The following is a 23,316-nucleotide window of genomic DNA, read 5'->3' as shown; positions in this document are numbered from 1 at the left end:
ATGAGAAACCTCTAAGGAGTAGTCTTTAAGCTTGAACCTAAAGGGCGACCTAGATTTAGCTATTTAAGGAACAGTCCAGCCAGACAGGCTGAAACTGCAAAGGTTATTTGGAAAAGGCAGAAATGAGTCTACTGTGTTTGAAAAACTAAGTGAAAACTGCCCGCTGAAACATGATGACCCCAGAAACAGGGACAGATGAGGTGTAGACAGAAACAAAGCCACAAGAAAGCTCATAGGCTATGATTACAAAGAGCAACACAAAGTTTTTACACAGCAGAGTGTTTGTGTCTTCAGAATACTCTTGCAGTTCTGCTGAGAATGGGCTGGAAGAATGGGACAGTGAGCAGCAGTCAGACACCACCACCTAGAAGACAAGTGCAATGACCAGACAGGACACAGCAGTAAGGAGCAGGGTGGTGGTAAAGAGAGAGACAGTCACTGGAGGAATGCTACAGACTCACAGAACCTGCTCATGGCTTGGAGGTGGGGAAATAAGAAAAAAGGAATGAACTGTAGGAGACTCTCGGGTCTTTGGCGTGCTGGTAACCGACACGGATGTTATTTATTGAGAGAAGAATAAAGGCTAGGCAGGCGCCATGCATTCAGGTACGCTACTGACAACTCTGGGTGGCAGCCAAGAGGAGATGCTCACTCGGCAAGTCTGGTGTGTTCAGAGAAGAGGTCTGGGCTACAGAGATACATACTGGAGAGCTATCTGCATAAAGATGACAAATCTACACAGATGAAAAATGCTTCTCAGAAAGCAGTGAATAAGGAAGGCTTGATAAACACTGGGCAAATGGGCGGGAATCAACAAAGAAATTGTGGCTGAGGGACAGGACACACAATCAAGATGGAGCAGAGAGAACAGCACTCAGAGAACAGCAAACAGAAGAGACTGATGCCTAAGGCTGGAACCCAAGGGGCTCCACAGGCAGAGGAAGTGAATGCAAACACACTGCAGAAGGGAAGACAAGGAGAACTGCCTACTTTGGCACAGGATGGAGGGGAGAAAGAATCTGTAGCCAGGGAACACCACTCAAACGCTGCTCAAGTTCACATTCACTTCATGGTCTGAAAAACTTTGACTATGTACAATTTGGAGAATCTGTAAGTCTGTGTTTGGGTGGAAACTAAAATGCATTCTAAAGTGGTCTCAGACTACAGGGCTTCCAGGCATTAAAAAAGTGAAAGTAAATTCTTTTTCTTTCTCTCTCTCTTTCTTTTCTTTTTTTTTTTGAGACAGGGTCTCGTTATGTAGTTCAGGCTGGACTTGAACTCACTGTGTAACCCAGGTTGGCCTCTAACTCATGATGATCCTCCTGCCTCAGCCTCCAATGTGCTAGGATTACAAGCATGTGCCACCATGGCTGGCTGTGAAAGCAAATTCTCTCTGGAATGAAAATAACTTTCAACTCAGGCCTCAAAAAAAAAATTTCCCTACACTAAATTCTAAGAAATGTGAGTTCATGGAAATCAAACAAATAATCAAGCATATACTATAATCTATATATACATAATATGCCGGGCATGGTGCCACATGCCTGTAATCCCAGCACTCAGGAGGCTGAGGCAGGAGGATCCTTGCGAGTTTGAGGCCAGCCTGGGCTACAAAGTGAGCTCAAGGCCAGCTGAACTGCATAGTGAGACTTTGTCTCAGAAATACAAAAAAAACAAAAAACAAAAAACAAGAATACACACACACACACACACACACACACAACACATACACAAAACAAGTTTTTAGGTTTCGGACACAAACTATAAAAGAACCAAACAGAATTACGTAAATTTAAAAATACAGTGACTGGAGTTAAAAATTTAAATGAACAGGTTAAACATTAAATAGAACAGTAAATTGGACTACAGATCTAGAGAAATATGACAAATGTGGCACAAGACAAACAAAAATATGAAGCAGGTCATGAAGCAGAATAAAATGGTCTAACATAATCCAACCAAAATTCCAGAAGAAGAGAGACTAGTGGGGAAGAGGTAAATTTTAAAAGATAATGACTGAGAAATTCACAGAACTGCTTGATACATGTGATTCAAAATGAATATAAAAAATATCTGTCAACTGCATGGTAGTTAAATTGACAAGCATCAAAGAAGCGATCCCAAAATACAGACAGGGGTAAATGACAGATCTCTGAACAGAAACAATGGTCAGATCAGCAGCCGTTTTCTCAACAGCAAGGATCAAAGCCAGAGACAATGAGCTAGTGTCTTCACTATTTTGGCAGAAAAACATTATAAACCCAGAATTAAAAAACCAGTGAAAATATTCTTCAAGAAATGGAATATGCAGTTACATTTAGGCCATTAAAGTAAAGATAACTGCCAATGGACACGCACTATAAAGGACACTTACAGGGTGCACTATCTATTTTCTGGTGAAAAAAAGACAGGACAGGACTAAGACACGCACAGTAACGATAGAGAGGTAAGAACCAGTCAGGGTCTGATCATGAGAAGCATGATGAAGTCTCTATGTTCACTCTGAGAGAATAAAGATGTTGAATTCTAAGTTTTGTATGTTTACTGTATTAAAATTTTAGGTTAGCCATTGCAAGAGGGACTCAAAGAGGAGGTTCTGGAACCCTTCATGCCGTACAGACGCACAGAAGAGCAGGGTGCGACGCTGAAACCAGAGAGAATGTGCTCTGAGGGCAGAACACCCGAGCACGCGGCACGCAGGGGGGATGATGCTGCAGTAAGGAGAAGCCTGAGGGAACCAAAGCAATCACAAACCTAGAAGCAAAATACAGTACTCGACAAAGCAAGAATGGATGGAATCTTGAGCCTTAGCAGAAGAATTCCTTTGTGGTAATGAGAAAAAATACGAAGACTGACTCTTTCTAGTCTCAGTTGTGGCATATGGAAATTGAAGGGAAGAGAACCAATGTTCACTGAGTACTTTCTACAGTGAACCACTATATTCAGGGTTTCTACAGTTCCAAAAGAAAAGAGACTAATGGAGAAGAGAAGATTATAGTACATTAGTAGGCAGTACTCATATGGTTAAAGAAAGCATTAGCCGTTCTTACAACCAGGCATTTACACTTGGTCAAGTGCTTAACCTCTGTGTCTCACAAAGAAAGAGTCTAACCAACTCATAGGGTTAGTGTGGTAGTTAAATTCCAAAGTACACGTTCACTGTCCTTTCAATTCTCACCTCCTCTCCAGAGTACTGAGTAAGGCCACCAACGTGGCAATAACCACTCTTTGCCCTCTATTCTATACAGAGTACATGGTACTATATTTACTGTTTATTATACTGTAATTTTTTGTTTTTATACTACTTCTACTATGCTACAAGCTAGAAACCACATTTAATACTTTATTAAAGACAAAGACTAGGTTTATATATCCAAAACCTAGAATAATGCCAAATGCATTGAGTAGTCAATAAACTCTTCTTAAAACTAAACTTTGCTAAAATGATAGGTAAGTTTCCTATCAACTAAAATTAACTGTTTAGCTGTTTAGATTACGTACTCCTTCAGGGATAAAGTTATTGACACACTGTAGACTTTTCAACAGCCAACAAAGGTATTGGTTCCAGGTGTGAAAAAGCAGAAGTTTCAATGCTTATGGAATTTGAAATAAAATTGTATATGAGTAGATGACATCTTAGGAAGAATTACTTATTTCAAATCATTTTAAATCCTCTCCTGTCTCAAGTATCTCTAAGAAAGGGACAAACCAATTAAACTGAGGTTCTGATAATCCATTATACAGGGAAATGAGGTCATTTCTTATCTTATCAAATACAGTTTCAAATGTATAAGATTCTTCGTAACAGTTAATAGCTAGAGAGAAAGTATGTAATATCTGAATAAATTTTAAGGCATTTCATATAGAGTATCTGTAATTTTTTATAGATTATTTTAATCTTTCCATGTAAATGGTAAATTTTATAGCATAAAATTATTTTTCAGTTCACTTCTCTATAGAAGGATAAAAGAACTATGCTTACCTTTTGAAAAGTAGACATAGGTGAAACAGCAAACATATTTCCCTCTCCAAACACTTCCGCCCAATTCCTTTGAGAGACTTTCATTCTGTTTTTAAAATGGTATTCATTATCAGGATTAAACGCCTAGATTCAAAGAGAACAGAGAAATGTTATTTTCCATTTCTATAGTAACACATTAGCATTAGAAAAGATAAAAATATAGGTTTGGACCTTCCATTAATGGAAACTTTCAAGAACAGCAAATGTTGGCTAATGCAGAGGAGCAAAGGATAGATGTGCTGCTCCAGCAGGAAGCAGAAGCAGCAGGGAGAGAGGTGAGCAAGGACGGCCACAGGCTGAGCAGGGCCACAGAGACAACCAAAGGGGAGGAAAAGGCATGAGCTGGCTAAATGGCCCAAAACCAAAAGATGAAACACCCCATATGGAAGTATTTAAGATTTAAATAATCAGCGTGAAAAAGGGAAAACTAATCATTCTATGAGCTGAAAATTCATCAAAATTAGAAAAGATTTTGTTTTGAACTGAAACATGAGATAGTTGGTCTATATTTAAAATAAAAAAGCCAGAACTCTAAGAGCTAATTATCCTTCACGATAAAATCATTAATCACAAGTCAGAGAATACCAAGTATCTGAAATAAAATCAAAACACAAGAGATACTATACCATTGTCAGCACACCCAGGAGACCAACAGGAATTGGATCTTGTTTTATTCTCTCTGCAACTAGCTCTATTAATAGCATCAACATGTTGTAGATCCCTTCATGAATTTCAGTACCCCATTTGTGAACAGCACTTGATGTCAGGAGCTACAAAAACATAAAGGTCAGTCTAGGATTTAAGTTGATAAAAGAAAATAAAGCAATCGTTCATCAGGTCAACCACAAATGAGAGATTATGGTCAAAATACCTATTTTATGCACATGGCTTGCTTTTAAAGGATCCATAACTGCTGTCAATCCATTTACTTGTTCATTTACTTCATTCAAAGTCAATACAACCGTTTTTTTCATTTTAATTCCTGTGTTCATGAAGGCAGTTTATGTAGAAGAAACTTTTTATTTGGTACTCTATTTTTCATTATTAGTACGAGGAAACCTCGAGTGGTATACAGCAAGTAAAATGCTGAGATCAATTCTGGATGCTACTGTTTCTAGCTACACGGACTTGAACAAATTTACCTGAGTTCTTAGAGGCTCAGTTCTCTCATCTCAAATGAGGGGTAATTCCTGCCCACTTCACACGACATTACAAGGATCAAAAGATGTCACAAACACGAAAGCATTTTATAAACGGTAAGACACTGTTAATATATCCTGACAGCTGTCAATATTAACTACTTCTGGAACCTGAGAAATAGATGCTTTATTTCATGGATTTTAACACACATTATTTTCACATTTCTTTAACATCTCGAAAATAGAAGTGGGAGCTGAGGATTTAGCTCAGCGGCGCAGTGCCTGCCTGGCAAGCGCGAAGTCATGAGTTCGATTCCCGGTACCGGAAAAAAACCAAAAAAAAGAAAATAGAACTGCATCTTCCTACCTGTTGACCAGATGACACATGACTCTAAATTTAGTCAAGTTGTAGAAATGCCCTACTAATATTTTTGCTTTTATTTCCTTTTGGGCATGTACAGAAGAAATGAACTTTTACATGTTTAAAGAAATCTAAAATACCTCTAAGTGATAAGATATTGTAATACTGGTGTGCAACTATTTTTCCTAAACATAAAAATCAAACATAAAAGAATGGTACATCTTATAATCAGCTTCTTACATTTGTTTAAAAAAGAAACTGACAAAGAAATAGAGGGATGGAGGAGGGGAAAGGGAAGTAAAAAGAAGATATGTTATGTAATGTACAAACTCACCACGATGAATCTAATCATTATGTACTGTACCATAAACATGTACTAATAAAATTTATAAAAATTAAAAAGTAAGTACATAAAATAAAAAAGAAACTGGATTCTGTCAATTTTAGTCTTAAAGTATCTGGGGAAGTCTAACTCAGGAGCATCTGCCAGAATAGGGGATGAGAAAGCAAAGGATTTCACTTTAACTGGTATGGCGCTTTCATATTTTTGTTAATATTTCCCTCTAGAATGAAAATTCTGTGCAATAAAAATCTCCTCTTGGTCATACTGAAAACTTACACACAGCAACCCAAAACTGCAGAGAAAAAACTCAGTTCCAGATTTCTAAATACCAGTGGCTCTACAATATGCTCAAATGAGCAAAACCTTAAGACTAATTTTATATAAGCCAGTGAATTATTACTTTTGCAAGAATTTTTGATTACATAATCTTCCTATATTTAAAAACTAAATAAAATAAAGCAGTAATTAACAATGAGCAACTTTGTGTGATTACAAAATGAAAATGTATGTAGACTAAGCATCACCTCCCCCTCTGGTATCAACTGATTTATTCACTTTTCACCTTGAAAATGCAGTTCTAAGAGAGATGGAGAAAAGAAGCACCTTGCAGGGAGGAGTTTTAGACATAACCATGCACTGTACTATGGCCAGGCTGAGGTTATCTTCTTTGCCTGAATATGCAGTAAAGGATTCTGGCCCGCCTGGTGGTTCACACTGAAAAACGTGGAAATGACATCAACGCTCCTTCTGCGCACTTTATTCCTGCAATCACTTCCTAGTCAAATCACTACTTCTAAAAATGGCTGAGGCAACTTTTAAGGAAAACATATAAGGGAAGTGGTCCCAATTACATTAACCCTTGCTGAGTTTTCTGGCAGCTGAGCCTAAAGGCATGTGTAATTTCGTAGCTCTTGGGATTTGATAAAGTATGCCTAACTGAGAGAGAGGGGAACCTTTTTAGTAGTTCTAAACTGAAAAAGAACTTAAGATTTTTGTGTTCACAATTTTGATTCACGTAATTCCGGGCACCTTCAAGCTCATAGTTTTACAAAGAAACCATCAATCATTTAACCAATTACACTGCTAATAACTGCTGATGACACAGTACAGAAGTTGTGTGAAACATCTCTGAGCACAGAGGCAGAATATCATACCTCAAATATGCAACTCACTGATACAGGGCTGACTCGATACAGGGCTGAATGAATCTGGAAATCCTCAACCTAAAGGTTCTTTTTAAGATTAAGAAGTCCCTTTTCATGATTGATAAACTTGTATTTTCCTTCTCTGTAAACTTATACATATATTAAGATATGAGTCATGGTATGTTACATTTTAAAAAGTCTGCTATTTTTAAAGCTACCACTATTAAGAGAATTCTTAAATTCCCCTAAAATGAAGGTAAATCCCGATTCTATATAACCTCTACTCAAATGACAACTTAAAATATTTCTTTGTTTTCAAAGATGAGGATAAAATTTTGTTTCTGAAATTAATTTTGTTAACTTCTAAGCTCTGAATCAAGGGTGTCAATCTACCAAAATGCAGATAGGCATAATCATCTGCAAAGTACAGTTTGCTTTACGAGAAATAGACATTTTACCTTTCTGTAGTTCTAGTGATTTATGTGCATTTGGGGCAAAAATGGATGTCAAAATCCAGCAGTACAAGACAGCAAGAGACTCATTTATTCATTCAAGCAAGACTACTGAGCTCACTCTATGCGCTAGGCACGTGGAGACCCACTGGGGAAAAGGGTAGGGTCTGTGACAGACACGGTCCCTCTTCTTGTGAGGATTCAAGACTCAAGTCCTGAAAAGGGAATCATGCTGAGTCAGACTGCTTTTAGAAACACGATTCCTGTGATCTCCTATTCCCACTGTTGAAAGAGAAAGTGCTCTGTAAGAGATGTGGCCAGAACGGGAACAAGCACGTGTATCACTCTGGCTCACGACAGAGATGCCGCCGACTGTCAGGAAGAATACCTAGCCTGGTGAAACTTTCAGTAGTAGTGTCTGTCTCTGCTTCAATATGGCATAAAATAGCTCATATTTTGGTAAATGAATACTCTACCTACATGCCACAACCCTTGGTTTACTAAGATGTCAATTTCCTAACATAACTAAATCTTAATCTATTTTTTAGCAATTACATAGTGGGAAATAAAAGTTATAGTCAACCAAAGGGAAGTTCAAACAATTAAATAGAAAAGAAGTAAATAAGCCTCAAATTCAGAGCTACTTTTTTTTCATATTAGAGAATTCATCAGTTGGACAAGATTCATAAGCTGCTCTTAAACATGAATAACTAAATAAAATACAAAGCCTATGTACTATTGCTCCCATCAAAAAAGTCTAAAGATAGCTGGAGGTGGTAGTGCACCCCTGTAATCCCAGCATGAGGGAGGCTGAGGCAAGAGCATCACCATGAGTTTGAGGCCAGCCTGGGCTACATAATGAGTTCAAAGCCAGCCTGAGATAGCGAGACCCTGCCTCAGAAAAAAGAAAAAGTCTAAAGATTGGTACACTTTTCTTACCTTTTTAAATGCTTCAGGCATACACCTATCCATAAATCTTTTACAATTCTCGTCAGACTCAGAAAGACCTTGGTAAAATAAATGAAAGAATAAACTGTCTTTAGATGTTAGGCAGTTTGTACAAAGTATAGACTGTTACAAATTCATACATATGGAACTATTTATCATAGAAACCTTTATTCTTAAGGATTAGACATTCTGCTAAAATAACAGCTGAGAAATAACCATAGCACTAGATCAAAAAAAATGGTTAACTTATGTTTCCATTTCAGAATAACTTCAATGATCTGATTAGGTAATGACAACATAGCAGCTACGTGATAGCCATTACTTTTTCCTAAGTAACTCTATAAAAACCACAGATATTTTTAATAAATTCCCAAATCACCTTTCTTCCTGAAAACAAATCAACTTTGTCTAATAAAATACATAGAACACTGGCACAATTTACAGAGTAAGTGATAAACAGTAAGCGAGTGAATAAATTTACTATCAAATTGTAATTCACAAGAAATGTTTTTCCTTCTTAAACAGTTTTGCTTATCAGTGACAGCTGGTGACCAAATTTTCCTTTTTTTATCCATTGCTTAGCAGAGTATCTATATCCTAACAGGGACTCAAAAAATGCTACGGTTGGGAAGCTGGTCCTAAATGCAGCACAAAACCTGTCACGGTTAAATCCAAGCCAGTCCTAATATTTCCTTTTGTCGTGTCTTAAGAGAAAAAAAAAAAATCCATAAAAATGGTTACATTTATTTTATTTTATTTTTACATTCAATTTTAAAACTAAATTTAATATGAATAAATTATTTTCTTTTACAGATTTACAGTACAAAAGCTTTCTTACACAGACACCCACTCTTCTAATGCAGTGACATTTTTATTTCTTTCTGCAAACTATTTAAGACAACAGGATCAGGCAAATATAAACAAAATGAATGTGAACTAAACATTATTTATTTGCTTCTCTCTCCTCTCTCCTCTTTTCTGGTGGTGCTGGGAATGGAGTCCACAGTCTCACACATGATAAGCAAGTATTCTATAACAGAGCTATATCCCTAGCCTTTATTCTGTTCTTAAACACAAAATCAATACCCTCAATCTTCAAAGCTCAAATTTAAAGTACTCCAAAGTTCTGTGGAAAAAGTCAATTTTAACTGCTATAAAGCTTTACAACTATATTTTAAGTAACCCTCCTGGTATTGCTGCTAGAAGAAAACAGCTGACGTAGTTCAAAGCTTTTATTCACAGGGTGATAAACAGAGACTAAGAGAATAAATGATCCATTCAAGATCACACAGATAATGATTGGTGCTAAGATTAACTCCAACCACCTATGGAAGAAATCTCCTGTATTCTGAGATAGGAAAGCTTACCAAGTCTCGCTAAGTAGGTAGACGCCAATAGGCATTTGCCAAGTGATTCTTCTCGCTTGTAAGGAATGGACCAATGATCAGTCAAAACACGGCTTTCCAGTTCATATAAATTTGTTGTAGGGAATTCAATTCCTTCCCCTGAGCAGTTTCCATTTTCATCATTTTTCTGAGAAAAAAAAAAGACGTTAAAAGAGAAAGCAATGAATTAGATCCTCGGTACAAAAAAAAAAAAAAAAAAAAAGGAAAGAAAAAAAAGAGAAAAAGCAAATATACCAATTAATGACTACTCTAGAATTTAACACAGAGCAGTTCACTGGTAGCTATTAATACTAAAAGTGTGGACTCCATCTTTCTTTATAAAAATCACATCTTTCATCAAGAAAACCTCAAAATATTCCCAATTTTCATTGTTCTGGCATCTTCTCTCTCTTTTAGGTCATCCCTCTTTTGAAAAGCAAACTCAGTTTCTCATAAAACAACAAAGCTACCTTCATTTTAGGCCATCTTGTCCTCATCTCTCTTTTCATTGAGGGGCTAAACTTCTTCAGAGGTATCTAATTTGCCATTTCCACCTCATCACTGACTCCTGGTGCAGCCCAATTTGGGCTCCAGACTCCCTACTCTCCAGAGTGGCTGCTTCATTAAATATAGTCACCATATTTCAGTCCTTGCCTTATGCTCAGGATTGACCTCTGAGCATCCCTCCTTTTGAAATGATCCATTTTCTTGCCTCACCTCCCAGCTCTCCTCCACCTGGGGTCCACTGTGCCCAGCTGGGCTGTTCTTGTAGTATGCCTTCCCGTTCCCAGCTACAGAGACAACTGAGGTTCCTCAGACACTGGTGGCAGGCCCACTTCTCCTCTGGTTCCGTTTTCTCCCAGGATGATCTCATCTATTCTCCAAATCTCAGTTACTCCCTACTAGCAATATGACTTCAGCTTAGATTTGTTTCGGACTTTCAGACCTACAAATACAAGTTCCTCTTTGACACCTCCAACATAGTGTTTCCCAAGCCAAATTCACGGGCTTGCCCTCTATTCAGGTCCACTTCTGTTCTCCATTCTGGTGAGGGGTGCCATATGCACTTGCCAGCATAGCCAGAGGCCAGGGCATCAGTCTTAACACCGTTCTCCCACCCCCACCACCAGTGATGAGACCTCAGTTTCTCTCAGACTCATCTGCTTCTGTCCATCTACACAGCTCTCTCCGAGTCCATACTACCAGAGTTTATGCCTGGATCATCGCACCAGCTGCCTAACCGGTCTCCCTCTCCCCTCTGCACTTGCTCTCCACACTGATCTTTAGAAAACACAACTCTGATGCCAACCCTAAAATACCTCAGTGGCTTCCTGTTGTTTTCAAGATAGCCCAATATCATTTTTCTTTTTTTCCTTTTTTTTTTTTTCTCCGGTACCGGGAACCGAACTCACAACCTTGCGCTTGCCAGGCAGGCGCTTTGCCGCTGAGCTAAATCCCCAGCCCCCAATATCATTTTTCAACTGCTCTGCAAGGCCTTGAGTGAACCGTCTCTTCCTCTCTTCCTCTTTCTCCTTGCACACTCAACTTACTTGTATTGTACTCCTTCTGTTTCCCTAGGATTTGGTTTATTGCTTTACTAATACTTTAATTCCCCACCATACTGACTGCATGGTAACATCTTTGAAGTGCAGTTTCAGTAACCATTAAAGCCTTGTCTTTTACTTTTTCTGTGTACATGTTTGCAAGACAGAACAGTCATGTTCATTTTGGGGATTTGGTGTGTGCTTTTAACATAATGTATTTTGGATCCTTTTATCCCCATCTCTTTGACCTCTCTTCCTCCTTCCTCATCCCATTCCCCATGTTTAAGTCTGCATTTTTGTGTCCTGGTTTTTATTTATTCTTTGTAAGGTTTCTCATGTAAGAAAACCATGTTCTATATAACTTCCTGGCTTGTTTCATTTAGCATATGGTTTCAAGTTCCATTCATTTTCCTGCAAATGGCATGGTCTCTTTCTTCTTCATGGGCTAATAATATTCCACCACGTGTATATACCACATTTTATTTATCCATTTTCTGATAATGAGCATCCAGACATAAATCAATAATTGGACTACACCTCCATAAGTAGAATCAAGGATAAAAATCACAGTCATCCCAAGAGATGCAGAACAAGTGATTTTTTTTTTTTTTGGACAGATACAATGCTCTCTATGTCCGACTATTTTCCCAAAGTCCACAACAATGTCCCTGGTCCTATATGCTCCTCTAGAACTTTGTCACACTTTATCAAAAGGTGGTATTAACTTTCTCTGGCCCTAAACCACAGTAGGATTATGCATCCCTGCTTTGATGAATAGAATGCAGAAGTGACCCTGCATGGTGCCCAAGCAAAACAGCCTTCTTTGGGCTTGCTCTCCTGGGACAGACACCATGGACCCAAGACACGAGGTCCAGGGAGACCCCAGCTGAAGAGGCAGCAGGCATGTGTGTCCTCTCCAACAGCCACTCAGGTCCATGCAGCACCAGCCCTTGGAGGCTGGAAGGAGCTGCAGCTGAGTCCAGCCTCCAGACTCATCTAGAACCTTGGCCTTCTGCAGAACCCAGCACAGGTCATGGGGACTTCAGATATCCCAATAAATGGCTTTGTACGCCACCACTCCTAACTCACTCTTCTGCCCTTTTTAACTACTTAACTTCTATATATCCTTAACTTTTTCAAGGAAGTTTTCCCAAGAACTTGTAAACTAGGTCCAGTCTTCCAATTATTACTTGCTGTTCTCCTCCTGAACCCCTCCTCCAACAGCACTGCTCACTGATATAATCTGACATTTACGTGTGGCTCACTGTGTTTAGCCCCACAAGACAAGGTCTATGAGGGCACCAACCTTGACTATTTTTTGCCACTTCTTCTCCCCAGAGCCTAGTATCTATACCAAAGTAGATTTTCAATAAATATTTTTCAATGGAAAAATAATCCATGCAAAAACATACAGCTATTAGTGGGCCACATGTCAGGGTCTCTGCCAGCTCTCACCATGCTAATGTGTCATAAAGCAAAATGAGCCCAAAGCCCACTCTCATGCGCCAGAAAACCTAGTCATTTTCACAGTTCGGGTCACAGTTCAATCATTACGAAAGTAAGTAAAATCATTTATTCCATTAAAAAAAGTTTAACCTTAATTAAAGAAAGAAAAAATATAAGCAGAAATGATAAAAAGCATACAGATGAAAACTAATTTCAATCCCCTATCAATGATACCTAAAGAAATCTAACATTATTTTCACTTTTTAATTGGGATGGAAATAAGATAAAGAAGAAGGCAATTAAGTGCAGAAAACAATATAAATGGGAGAGAAGTGAGGGTGGTGAATTAAGCAGATTTAGAATCAATATGTAGGGGAAATTCAGCTCTTAAGATATAACACTTTTAAAAAATACACTTAATTAATTATTGTAAATAAACCAATTTTACTGAAAGTAACCTGAAGGGAGCCAAAGAATAAAAACTTGGGAATTGCACACTTGTTAAATGCTTACTTAACCTATGGCCAAAGTAGAATTAATACACATGAAAATGAAAACTTCAGTTGGCTGATTCTGAGGTGGATATATGCCATGACTATGGATAGCTCCCATTAACCGCTATGGAGTTAATGCAGCAACTCAAGGATGAAATCACCTAAGGTATCTAGCAGCTATAAAAACTTCCTTGAAAAAAGAGAAAAAAGCTCTACCACTTCAGTGGTCATAGTCTGAACTGTGTTTCCCCCAAATTCATATGTTGAGGACCTTACTCCCTATGTGACTATCACACTGTCACTCAGTATCCACAGGTGACTGACTCTGAGAAAAAGTCACATCTGCAGGGGATACCAAAACCCATGGATGCTCAAGCCCATTATATAAAATGGTGTAGTATTTGTATTTGCATACAACCTTCAAACATCTTCCAGTACTTCAAATCATCTCTACGTTTCTTACAATATCTAATACAAGGTACATGATATGCCAATAGTTGTTACACTATATTATCTAGGGAATAATAACAAGAAAAAACTATACATGTTCAGTACAGTTTTTTTCTCCCTTCAAATATTTTTGATCTGTGGTTGGTTGAATCCTCTTTGCAAAACCCACAGTTGTGAAACATCAATTATATTTGAGATAGAATCTGTAAGGAGACACTTAAGATTAAATGAGGTCCCGAAGGGGGAGATCCATATTCTATGGGGAAGGGACACCAGAGAGTTCTGTCTCCAGGAGGGTACACAGAAGAAAGGCCAATGAAGACATAATGAAAAAGACCTACAAGTCAGCAAAAAAATCCTCACCAGAAAACAACCCTAGTGACAACCTGACCTTGGACTTGAAGATTCCAGAACTGTGAGAAATCTCTACAGGTTAAGCCACTCAGTCTGTGGTATTTTACTATGGCAGCCTTGGCAGATTAAATGCTTAATTTATTAAATTAAGGTCAAAGTAGAATTAAAGTACGTAAAACCCACACAGCTGCTTTTGAAGTAGGTGTATGTCATTACTGTGGAATGGTTACCAATTTCTATGGAAGTTAATAAATCTTATCACACAAGAAGCCATCAAATCATCAAATGAATGTATCAGCTATTAAAGTTAAGAGCTTCCTGATGGGAAGAGGACCCTTAACACCATCAGTAATGAGGCAAACCTTGAGTTTCCGGTTATGGTGCACTGTGAAGGGTACAATTATCATCTCTGTGACATTCTTGCTGAAAGTATATAACCTAAATCTAACCATGAAGAAATCCAAATAAGGAATAGTCTAGAAAAAAATTTAGTCTCTGTTCTTTAGAAAATGCCAGTCATGAAAATCTTAGAGATTAGAAAGGTATGACACAATATAGGACTGGATCTTAAGACAGGAATTTTCATGTATTTTGTTTTACTTTTGGGGCTCAAAGGACTTTAGAACTGAATTAATGTCTATTTTCTGGTTTTGCTAACTATGCTCTACTGAGCTTAGGGAATACACATAGAAATATTTGAATGAGCTTATCATCCATTACTATAACAAAATACCTAATGCAATGTAACTTTACAAATCAAGAGGGTTGTTTAACTCATAGTTTTGGAAGATGAAAAGTCCAAGATGGGGTGGCCCCACTTGTTTGGACTCTGGTGAGGGCCTAACAGAGGATGGCCATCATGGCAGAAGTGAGAGAGATATGATCAGACAGAAGACCAGGGACACCTCAGGGATCAGCCTCAGGCTCTCAGAACAGGTCAGAATTGACTCACAGCTCCACAAGAAATATCTGAACTGTTTCCAAGGGCAGGTCCCTCATGGCCTAAAGACCTCTCTCTCGCTAGTTCCCTCCACCTCCCACATCACCACACCGAGGCCCTTGCCTCCAGTATTTGAACCCTGTGGGGAAAATCACATCCCCACCACTGCAGTGACCAAGTGGAATTTATTCCAGGAGTAAAAGGTTGGTTTAGTATACAGAAGTCAATCACTATGACGCACTATATGTTATGGCTTGGATGGAGAATGTCCCTCAAAGGCCTCATGAGCTCGAGGTAGGGCTTTCAGAAGATGAGTGAATCATGGGGACACCATAGCTGACCAGGTGGGGTCTGGCCTGACAGGCTGGTCACTGGGGAAGTGATGAGGAAGAAAATGTCCCTCTTCCTGGATCTTCCTTTCACTGCCTGTGCTGCCTGGCTGCCATGACAGGAGCACTGTCTCCTCTGCCACGCCCCCCTGCCAGCCTGTTTCTGTCTGGGAGCTGGCTGACTATGGGCTGAAACGGTGAGCCAAAACAAACCTGTCCCCTTTTGAGGTTGTGGGTGCTGTGCCCCAGTGACAAGAAAGTAAGATATCATAGTGAAAAAGGTCAAAAAACACACGACATGCCAATTGATACATAAAAATATGCATAAAATCTAGTAGGCTTCCACAATTAAAAAGAAACACTCAACAAACAAATAAAACACAACTTCTTCAACCCAGTGAAAGGTATCTATAAAACCACGTACACCTAATGTTCTACTTAATTGTGAAAGACTGCATGCTTTCCTCTAAAATCAAGACAAAAAGTCTGCTCTCACAGCTTCCGTTCAACATTTTACTCGTATGTCTAGTGGAGACAATTATGCAAAATAAGAAATAAGTTATTCAGAATGGAAAAGATGAAATAAAACTGTATTCACTGACAACATGATTTTGCAAACAGAAAACAGGAATTCACTAAAATAGCTACTAGAACTAATGAGTTTGGCAAAGTTGCAGAACACATTATCTACACAAACTTCAATTGTATTCCTAAATGCTAATGAATAATCACAGCAGAAAATTAAGAAAATAATTCCATTTATAACATTAAAAAGAAAATGCTTAGAAGGTATAAGACATACATTAAAAATTACAAAGTATCATTAGGAGAAATTAAAAGAAGACCTAAATAAATGGAAAGATAGCTCATGTTCATGGAACAAAATAATCAGCTTCAAAATTCCAGGTGGTTTCTTTACAAAAATTGGTAGTCTGATCCTAAAACCAACACAAAAAAAGCAAAAAACCCTCAACAGCCAAATATGTGAAAGTTCAAGGATTCACATTTTCCACTTTCAAAACTTAATTACACAAAGCTACAATAACCAAAACAACGTGGTGCTACATTATACTGGCACAAGAGTAAATGATCAATGAAATAGAACTGAGATTCCACAAACGAAACCTTACACTAATGGGCAACTGATTTTTAAGAAGGGTGACAAGACAACTTAATCTTTGACAAAGAAATAAAAGCAATTCAGTGGAGCACTCTTTAAACAAATGGAGTAAAGACAACTGAACACACACTAGCAAAAATTATGAGACCACATCCTTATCCCATTCTACATGCAAAAATTCACTCAAAAGAGATCCCACAAAACAGAAAAATCTGCAAATCATATACCTGATAAAGGACATGAACCTGATATAAAAAAGAACTCTTACAACTCAATTTTGTAATCTTCCAATCTTGAAGTATTGGAAAATAAGCAAAGGATTTGAATGAATATTTCTCTGAAAGAAGACATTTACGTGGCTCATAAAACAGTTTTATTTTATTAGAAAAATACAAATCAAAACCACAAGATACAATTTCACATGTGCTAGGATGGCTAAAGTAACAAGACAGGCAATAATAAGTATTGTTAAGAATGTAGATAAACTGCAACCTTCATGCATTCTGGTGGGATTCTAAAATAGTACAGCTGCCAGGCATGGTGGCACACACCTGTAATCCCAGCACTCAGGAGGCTGAGGCAGGAGAATCATTATGAATTTGATACTAGCCTGGGCTACAAAGTGAGCTCAAGGCCAGCCTGAACTGCATAGCGAGACCCTGTCTCAAAAAGACAAAAAAATAAAATAAAATAAAATAAAATAGTACAGCCACTTTTCAAGACAATCTGGCAGTCCCTCAAAGAACAATCAATTACCAAAAGATACAGCAATTCTACACCTAGGTATATACCTAATAAAAATGAGAATGTGTGTCCACACAAAAACCTGTACATAAGTGTTCATCACTGCATGGCCATTCATACCCCCAAAACAGAAACACCCTAATGTTTAACAAAACTGATAACAATAAGCAAAATGTATTAGGAATGTACAATGGAATACTTTAGCCTTAAAAATGAACAATATGATGATACATGCTACAATGTGAATGACTTCAACATATAACGCCACATATTTATGATTTTTTGTTTACATGAAATGTCTGGAAGATGTATGTTCACAAGCACAGTAGGTAGATCAATGCTTGCCAGAGGATGGGGAGAGGGAGAAGAGAAAGTAACTGCTACCTGGATACCAGTTTTCCTTTCTGGGGTGACGAAAATATTCTAAAATTAAATGGTTATCATGGTTGCACAACTCTGAATGAACAATTTAAAAGAGTAAACTCCATGGTATGTGAATTGTAGTCTCAAAAAAGTTGTGAAAGGGCTGACTAATAAAAATGAGTTCAATGATTATAGTTGCTAAACATAAACGTGTATATGCACATATCAAAGAGTTTCAAAACAGAGTTGCACTTAAGGATCTAAAATAAAAATACAATACCTATAGCCATTATGACAGTCTTAAAACAGCAATTTAAAAAAAATAATATATTTAAGACTTGATAGGTGAAAACAACATGCTGCCTGGTAAGCAGTTAACATTCTTGGTTTTACAATGGAGGGAACACACATGTAATAAGCAAGAGTTCGCAAATGATCCAAGAGCAGTATTATTACCTTTTGAGGAGGCTGCTGCCAACATAAAGACATAGAAAGGGGGAACAATGACACCCATACTTAGGTTAGTTTAATATTCTGAGTCATCATTTTGAGCAGAGTCTGTTCTTGGCAAAAATCACATATTGAGCAAGAGAATACACGCAAAACAGCTTAGAAATGCTCTACTGCAAAATAGCTTCCAAAAGACATAATGTATCAGACTTTTAACAAAAACTGTGGAATATAATATACTATTTTCTTATTGGATGCCAAAGTCAAATGATACAATTTACCAGTAATATGCACTGATTCTAAACTGATAGAAACATATTTCTAAATAGCCTGTTATGTTTCAGACAATATGTTCAGTGCTGGAGGTAAGAGATAAAGACACAATTCTTGTCTTTACAGAACAGGACAATGTGAAAGCAGAAAAATGAAAAGTCAAGCCACCCTGTGGGTGTCCCACATGTGCAGTAAAGACAAGTATGTACGCAGGTGAAAAAGCTTAAGGTAAACGGTACTCCAGAGAGAAGGCACAGGTCATTCTTTCAAAACCAGTATTACCTTATTTTTCAAGAGTATCAGTAAAACAAATGTTTTTAGCTTTTTTCATGACTTGAGGCAATGTCTTTACTGCTTTTTATGATATGCCACTGATTTCATTTTAGACTGAAAAACATTACAGTATTTATATAAATCCAGTGCTTATTAAGAGACACACAATTCCGGCACTAAGGCAGAAGAGAAATGAGATTGTGATGTCTGTGTTAACCAAAAAAAAAAAAAAAAAAAATTCTAGTAACACTATATCTTGTTGCATTCAGTAATCCAAAAAAATAAATGTGTTAATATATCAAATTATGATTTCTAAACCGTCCAGTTTAGGATTAAAATCAAAACAAGGCTGTTGATACATACTCACACATTTTAAATATTTTAGGGTATTTCCTAAATATATCATCTTTTTACCCATAAATGCAAACGGAAATACAAACAAGGTTTCTGTAACTCCCATAATACTTGATAGAAACATGAACATGTAAGGAATTCAAAGAGTTGACATTGTAACTTCCTCTGTTTGTAATCTGTTCAGACTAAGGTTTATAATTTACTCATGAGGATAATGCAGTAACCTTTAAAAAAGACAATAAACTGACTGCCCTTCTACTTGACAAGGATGCATTTAAATTTAAGCCTACTCTACTGAAAGAGAAAAAAAATCTATTTGGGAGGTGCCCATGCCTGCTAGTAAAGAGATAAGGTCTTCTCTGCCCAGTGACTCAATGAACACAGATAAGGAAAATTATTCTACTTAATGAAGAGACTGCCAGAGTTGCTTAAAATTTATTTTATTTTATTTTTGTTGTCTTTTTAAGATAGGGTCTCACTATGTACTGCAGACTGGCCTTGAACTCACTTTGTAGCCCAGGCTGGCCTCGAACTCTCAGCAATCCTCCTGTGAGCCACCACACCTGGCTTAAAGTTTATTTTAATAATTCAATTACTGAACTATCCTACTAAGTACAATGTACTCAGAAAAAATGCTAAATTTCAGCTCAGTGTATAGAAAAATGATGACAACAGAATCATCCACAGACTTCTCCAGAATGATTTTAAATGGATTTGCCTATTAAAAAAGACAACTGGTTCTATATATTTGAAGTGCTTAAGGAAAAATATGAACATCTGATTCCAAGTAACTAATTTGTTATAACTTTAATTAAATCTTGACATTGTTAACCTTATTTATGAAATAACTGTCAAAGCACTTCAGGGATAGTTACATGCAGATTGCATATTTCTTCTCTTATTTCAGACTAAGAAAATAATTACTGTAATACTGCTTTCTCAAAAAAGAAGAAATGATGGGTAAGTGTAGACAGTCTCCAAGCTACTAACACATTGTATCTCCTTTGTTTGCAAACTATTTTCCTGAATGCCTATTAATTCCATGCTATAAATAGTAAACAATTTTCCTAGTCTACAAAAGTTGATATTTCATCTGGTCCCCTGCATTACCCTTTCTGATTGATTATTCATGTATTTAGAATATTAGAAACAAAGTTTTTATGAGAAGGGGTTGTCTTATAATTAAAAGGTAGGTTGTTTTTGGTCTTTTTCAGACAGAGTTTCACTATGCAGTTCAGGCTGGCTTTAAACTCACTTTGTAGCCCAGGGTGGCCTTGAATTTGCAGTAACATTCCTGCCTCAGTCTCACAAGTGCTGGGATCATAGGTGTGCACCATCACACACAGCTAAACAGTATTCTCTTACATATGAATTTATCCTTTCACTTGGATTTAAAGTTTGGGACTCAATGATTCCAGGAACAAAGAAATAGGCAATTGTAGTACCAGTTTCCTCAGATCATCCCCAGGGACTGGGGCTATTATGCTGGGGCCCAGTGACACTTCAGATTTCCTACAACCACAAGAAATTCAAAGGTTCTAACTCAAACCAGTGTCTTCGCTAATAGTCCCAAACTGACAATGTGTGATCGCACCATCTACACCACAATGATGCTACCTCAGAAATTTCTCCTGCACAGTCACACTGCTTTGTATGAGGTCCTGGACTTGGACTGCTGCCACACTCTTACAACTGCCATCCCTTCTGTGTCCCCCACCATCCCCCCAGTGGCAGCTTCCTTAATAACAGACAAACAACACACATGCATGCACAGGGACCTGACTCTATCACTTACTTGCTCAGAAACTTCATCACATCCAGCTGCCTGCAGGTACTAGAGAAATGCAAGTTCTTGCACAGTTGTGTAGGGCTCTTCTGCAGCCCCCAAACCCATCTGCCACTTTTCGTTTCTGCTCTAGCTACCCTGAGCTCCTCAGGCCTGTGTGCACAAGGTCCTGCCAGGAAACCACATGTTGCTATACGCCTTCCTCTGCCTAGAAGGCCCTAAAATGCCCTTTTTCAGCTTCACAAAATTCCTACTTTTCTTCAACGAAATTTTCATGATTCCTCTAAGCAAAGTAAGCTACTGTCTTCTCTTTTTACATAGCATTCTCATTTCCCAGAGGCTGTGCACACAGATGAGTAAGACAGAGTCTGCCTTTGAAGCTCAGAAAAACCATATTGGGGAGGGGGGAAACCCAGTTAAATAAGGAGTTATAACTTCTTTTAAGGAATATATTGCTCCAGGAATGCATGAAAGAACCTAAGAGGATCCACTCAGCTTTCTTTAAAGGAGGAAATCCTACTGCATACTACAACATGAACAAACCTTGAGGACAATGCTGAGTGACACACCTCGGTCACAAAGAGAAATACTGTAGGATTCTACTTACACAGGTATCGAAAGCAGTCAAACTCCCTCAACCAGAAAGGAGAATGGTAGTTGCCACGATGGGAGGTACAGAAGCAGCAAGTTATTTAATGGGTACAGCGTTTCAGATTTTTGCAAGATGAAAATTTCTGGAGATCTCTTTCACAATAATGTGAACATACTTAACACTACTGAACTGTACACTTTAAAAATTTAAGATGGTAAGTTTTGTATTATGTATTTTTTAACCACAATGAAGAAAAAAAAAAGGGTGTGGACTCACCCTATTCATGGTCAAAGGTGACCCACTACATGAAATGGTATTTAAACTAAATCCCAAGTAAACATGCAACTTCTTCACCACAACTCAATCACACAATTAATTCTTAGTCTTCATCCTACCTGAGCCATCAGCAACATTTAGCCCCACTGATTCCTCTCTCCTACTTGAAACACCTTCACTGGGTTCCAGGATAGAACCCTTACCTGTTCCTGGTGAACACAGCCACTCCCTCAAGCTCCTCTGCTGTCCATATCAGCCCGTATCTAAACCCTGGGGTGCCTTCAATGCCGGCAGTCATACCTCACTGTGATCTCAGTGAGTCAATCTAATGCAGTTTTTCAACCTGTTTTCATTATTCCCCTCTCCAAAGAGCCCTTTTAGACATTTTTCTTAAACACCTCACTCCCCACATAATTAAATACTATGGAATGAGACTGTGTTGGGTGGGGCTGAGCTGTAGAGTAATTCCTTGCCATATTTAAGAATTTTTTCATCCCTCCACCAAAAGCAAATTTTTGTCCCTCTGGAGCACTACTCCCCTTGTTGAGTAAGTGGTCTAATGTTAAGTACTATCTCTGAGCTGAAGGCTCACATTTTAGCTCCCATACAGATCTATTCTCTGGACTCCAGCCATATATCCAAGCCCCATTTTGAACTCCACTAGAACATCTAATAGGTATCTTCAATTAACATATGCAGAAACAAACTCCTTATCTTTCCCACCAGATCATGTTCTAACCCTGTGTAAACCTCCAACAACATCCTCATGCTGACAGAGTTCAACTGAAGCGATGACCTCTCCTTTCTCCCTGACTGAGTCCAACCGTGCTGGCCCCCCTGCTGCTGCTGAAACCTGCCAACCCTGCTCCTACTCAGGCTGTAGCAGGTGTCCCTTCTACAAAGTACGGCTCACTGGCTGCTTTTTAAAAGTAAACTCTTATTGGAACACTGGCCTCATTTGTTTACATGTATCTCTAGCTTGTCATATAACAACAGCAGCTGGGTAGCTGCAACAGAGACTATATACACACTAAATATAAAATATTTCCTGTGTAAACCTTTGCAAAAGTTTGCCAACTCTAACTTGGAGCATATAATCCAACAATGCTCTCAGGTCTCATAATCAGACAATGCCCTCATCTTTTTCAGGTCTTTGTTCAGACCTGATCTTCTCAGGGAAACCTTCATCTATATGAAAACCAGCCATGTCATACCTGCCCATTCAGCCTGCTCTCTCTCATTTCCTGCCTTTTTTCCCCTGCAGTACCTATAACCATTTGACACGCAATGTTTTACTTATTTTACTTATTTATCTTGTTTCTTGTCTGTCTCCCCTCACTAGGATGTACTCCACTAGGGCAGAATTTTTGTTTTGTTGGTTGCAATCCCTGACACAGGATAGGTGCTTGTTATGGTTTTTGTCTGTGTGTCCCCCCAAAGCCTCCTGCAGCCCTGGGGCAGGCTATTAGAGTTTGAATATGGGTGTGAGAGCTGCACCCGCCCTGGAGTGGATAGTTTGCATATATAAGGGAGAGGAAGAAGTGCTTGGGCCATTCCTCCCAGATTCCGCCCTGGTGGGTGCTTGCGGGCTAGCTGTGGCTGCCGCCCTGAGATGCAGCCCTCTGCCACGTGCCACTCTGCCTTATAATCATGCCTAGTACGGATTGAAACCTCCACAAACTGTAAGCAAAATAAACCTTTCCTTCCTTAATTTTGGTCGTCAGGTTTTTTGTC

General features: G+C 38.3%; 1 protein-coding gene across 2 annotated transcripts in view; it reads right to left on the bottom strand.

Annotated features, from left to right (window-relative positions):
* Usp24 (ubiquitin specific peptidase 24) overlaps positions 1-23,316 on the bottom strand; it is a 150,542-nt gene that overhangs the window by 96,739 nt on the left and 30,487 nt on the right. For both annotated transcript variants that reach the window (XM_005398504.2, XM_013521671.1), the window contains 4 exons: positions 9,777-9,942; positions 8,401-8,468; positions 4,648-4,791; positions 3,983-4,105 (listed from right to left, as the gene is read on the bottom strand). In XM_005398504.2, the coding sequence (XP_005398561.1) occupies positions 3,983-4,105; positions 4,648-4,791; positions 8,401-8,468; positions 9,777-9,942 (501 nt within the window). The remainder of the gene's footprint in view (positions 1-3,982; positions 4,106-4,647; positions 4,792-8,400; positions 8,469-9,776; positions 9,943-23,316) is intronic.

This window comes from Chinchilla lanigera, unplaced genomic scaffold (assembly GCF_000276665.1).
Source record: "Chinchilla lanigera isolate Chin_1 unplaced genomic scaffold, ChiLan1.0 scaffold00063, whole genome shotgun sequence".
NCBI lineage: Eukaryota > Metazoa > Chordata > Mammalia > Rodentia > Chinchillidae > Chinchilla > Chinchilla lanigera.
Note: the sequence above shows the minus strand (reverse complement) of the source record. Positions and strands in the feature narration are given on the sequence as shown.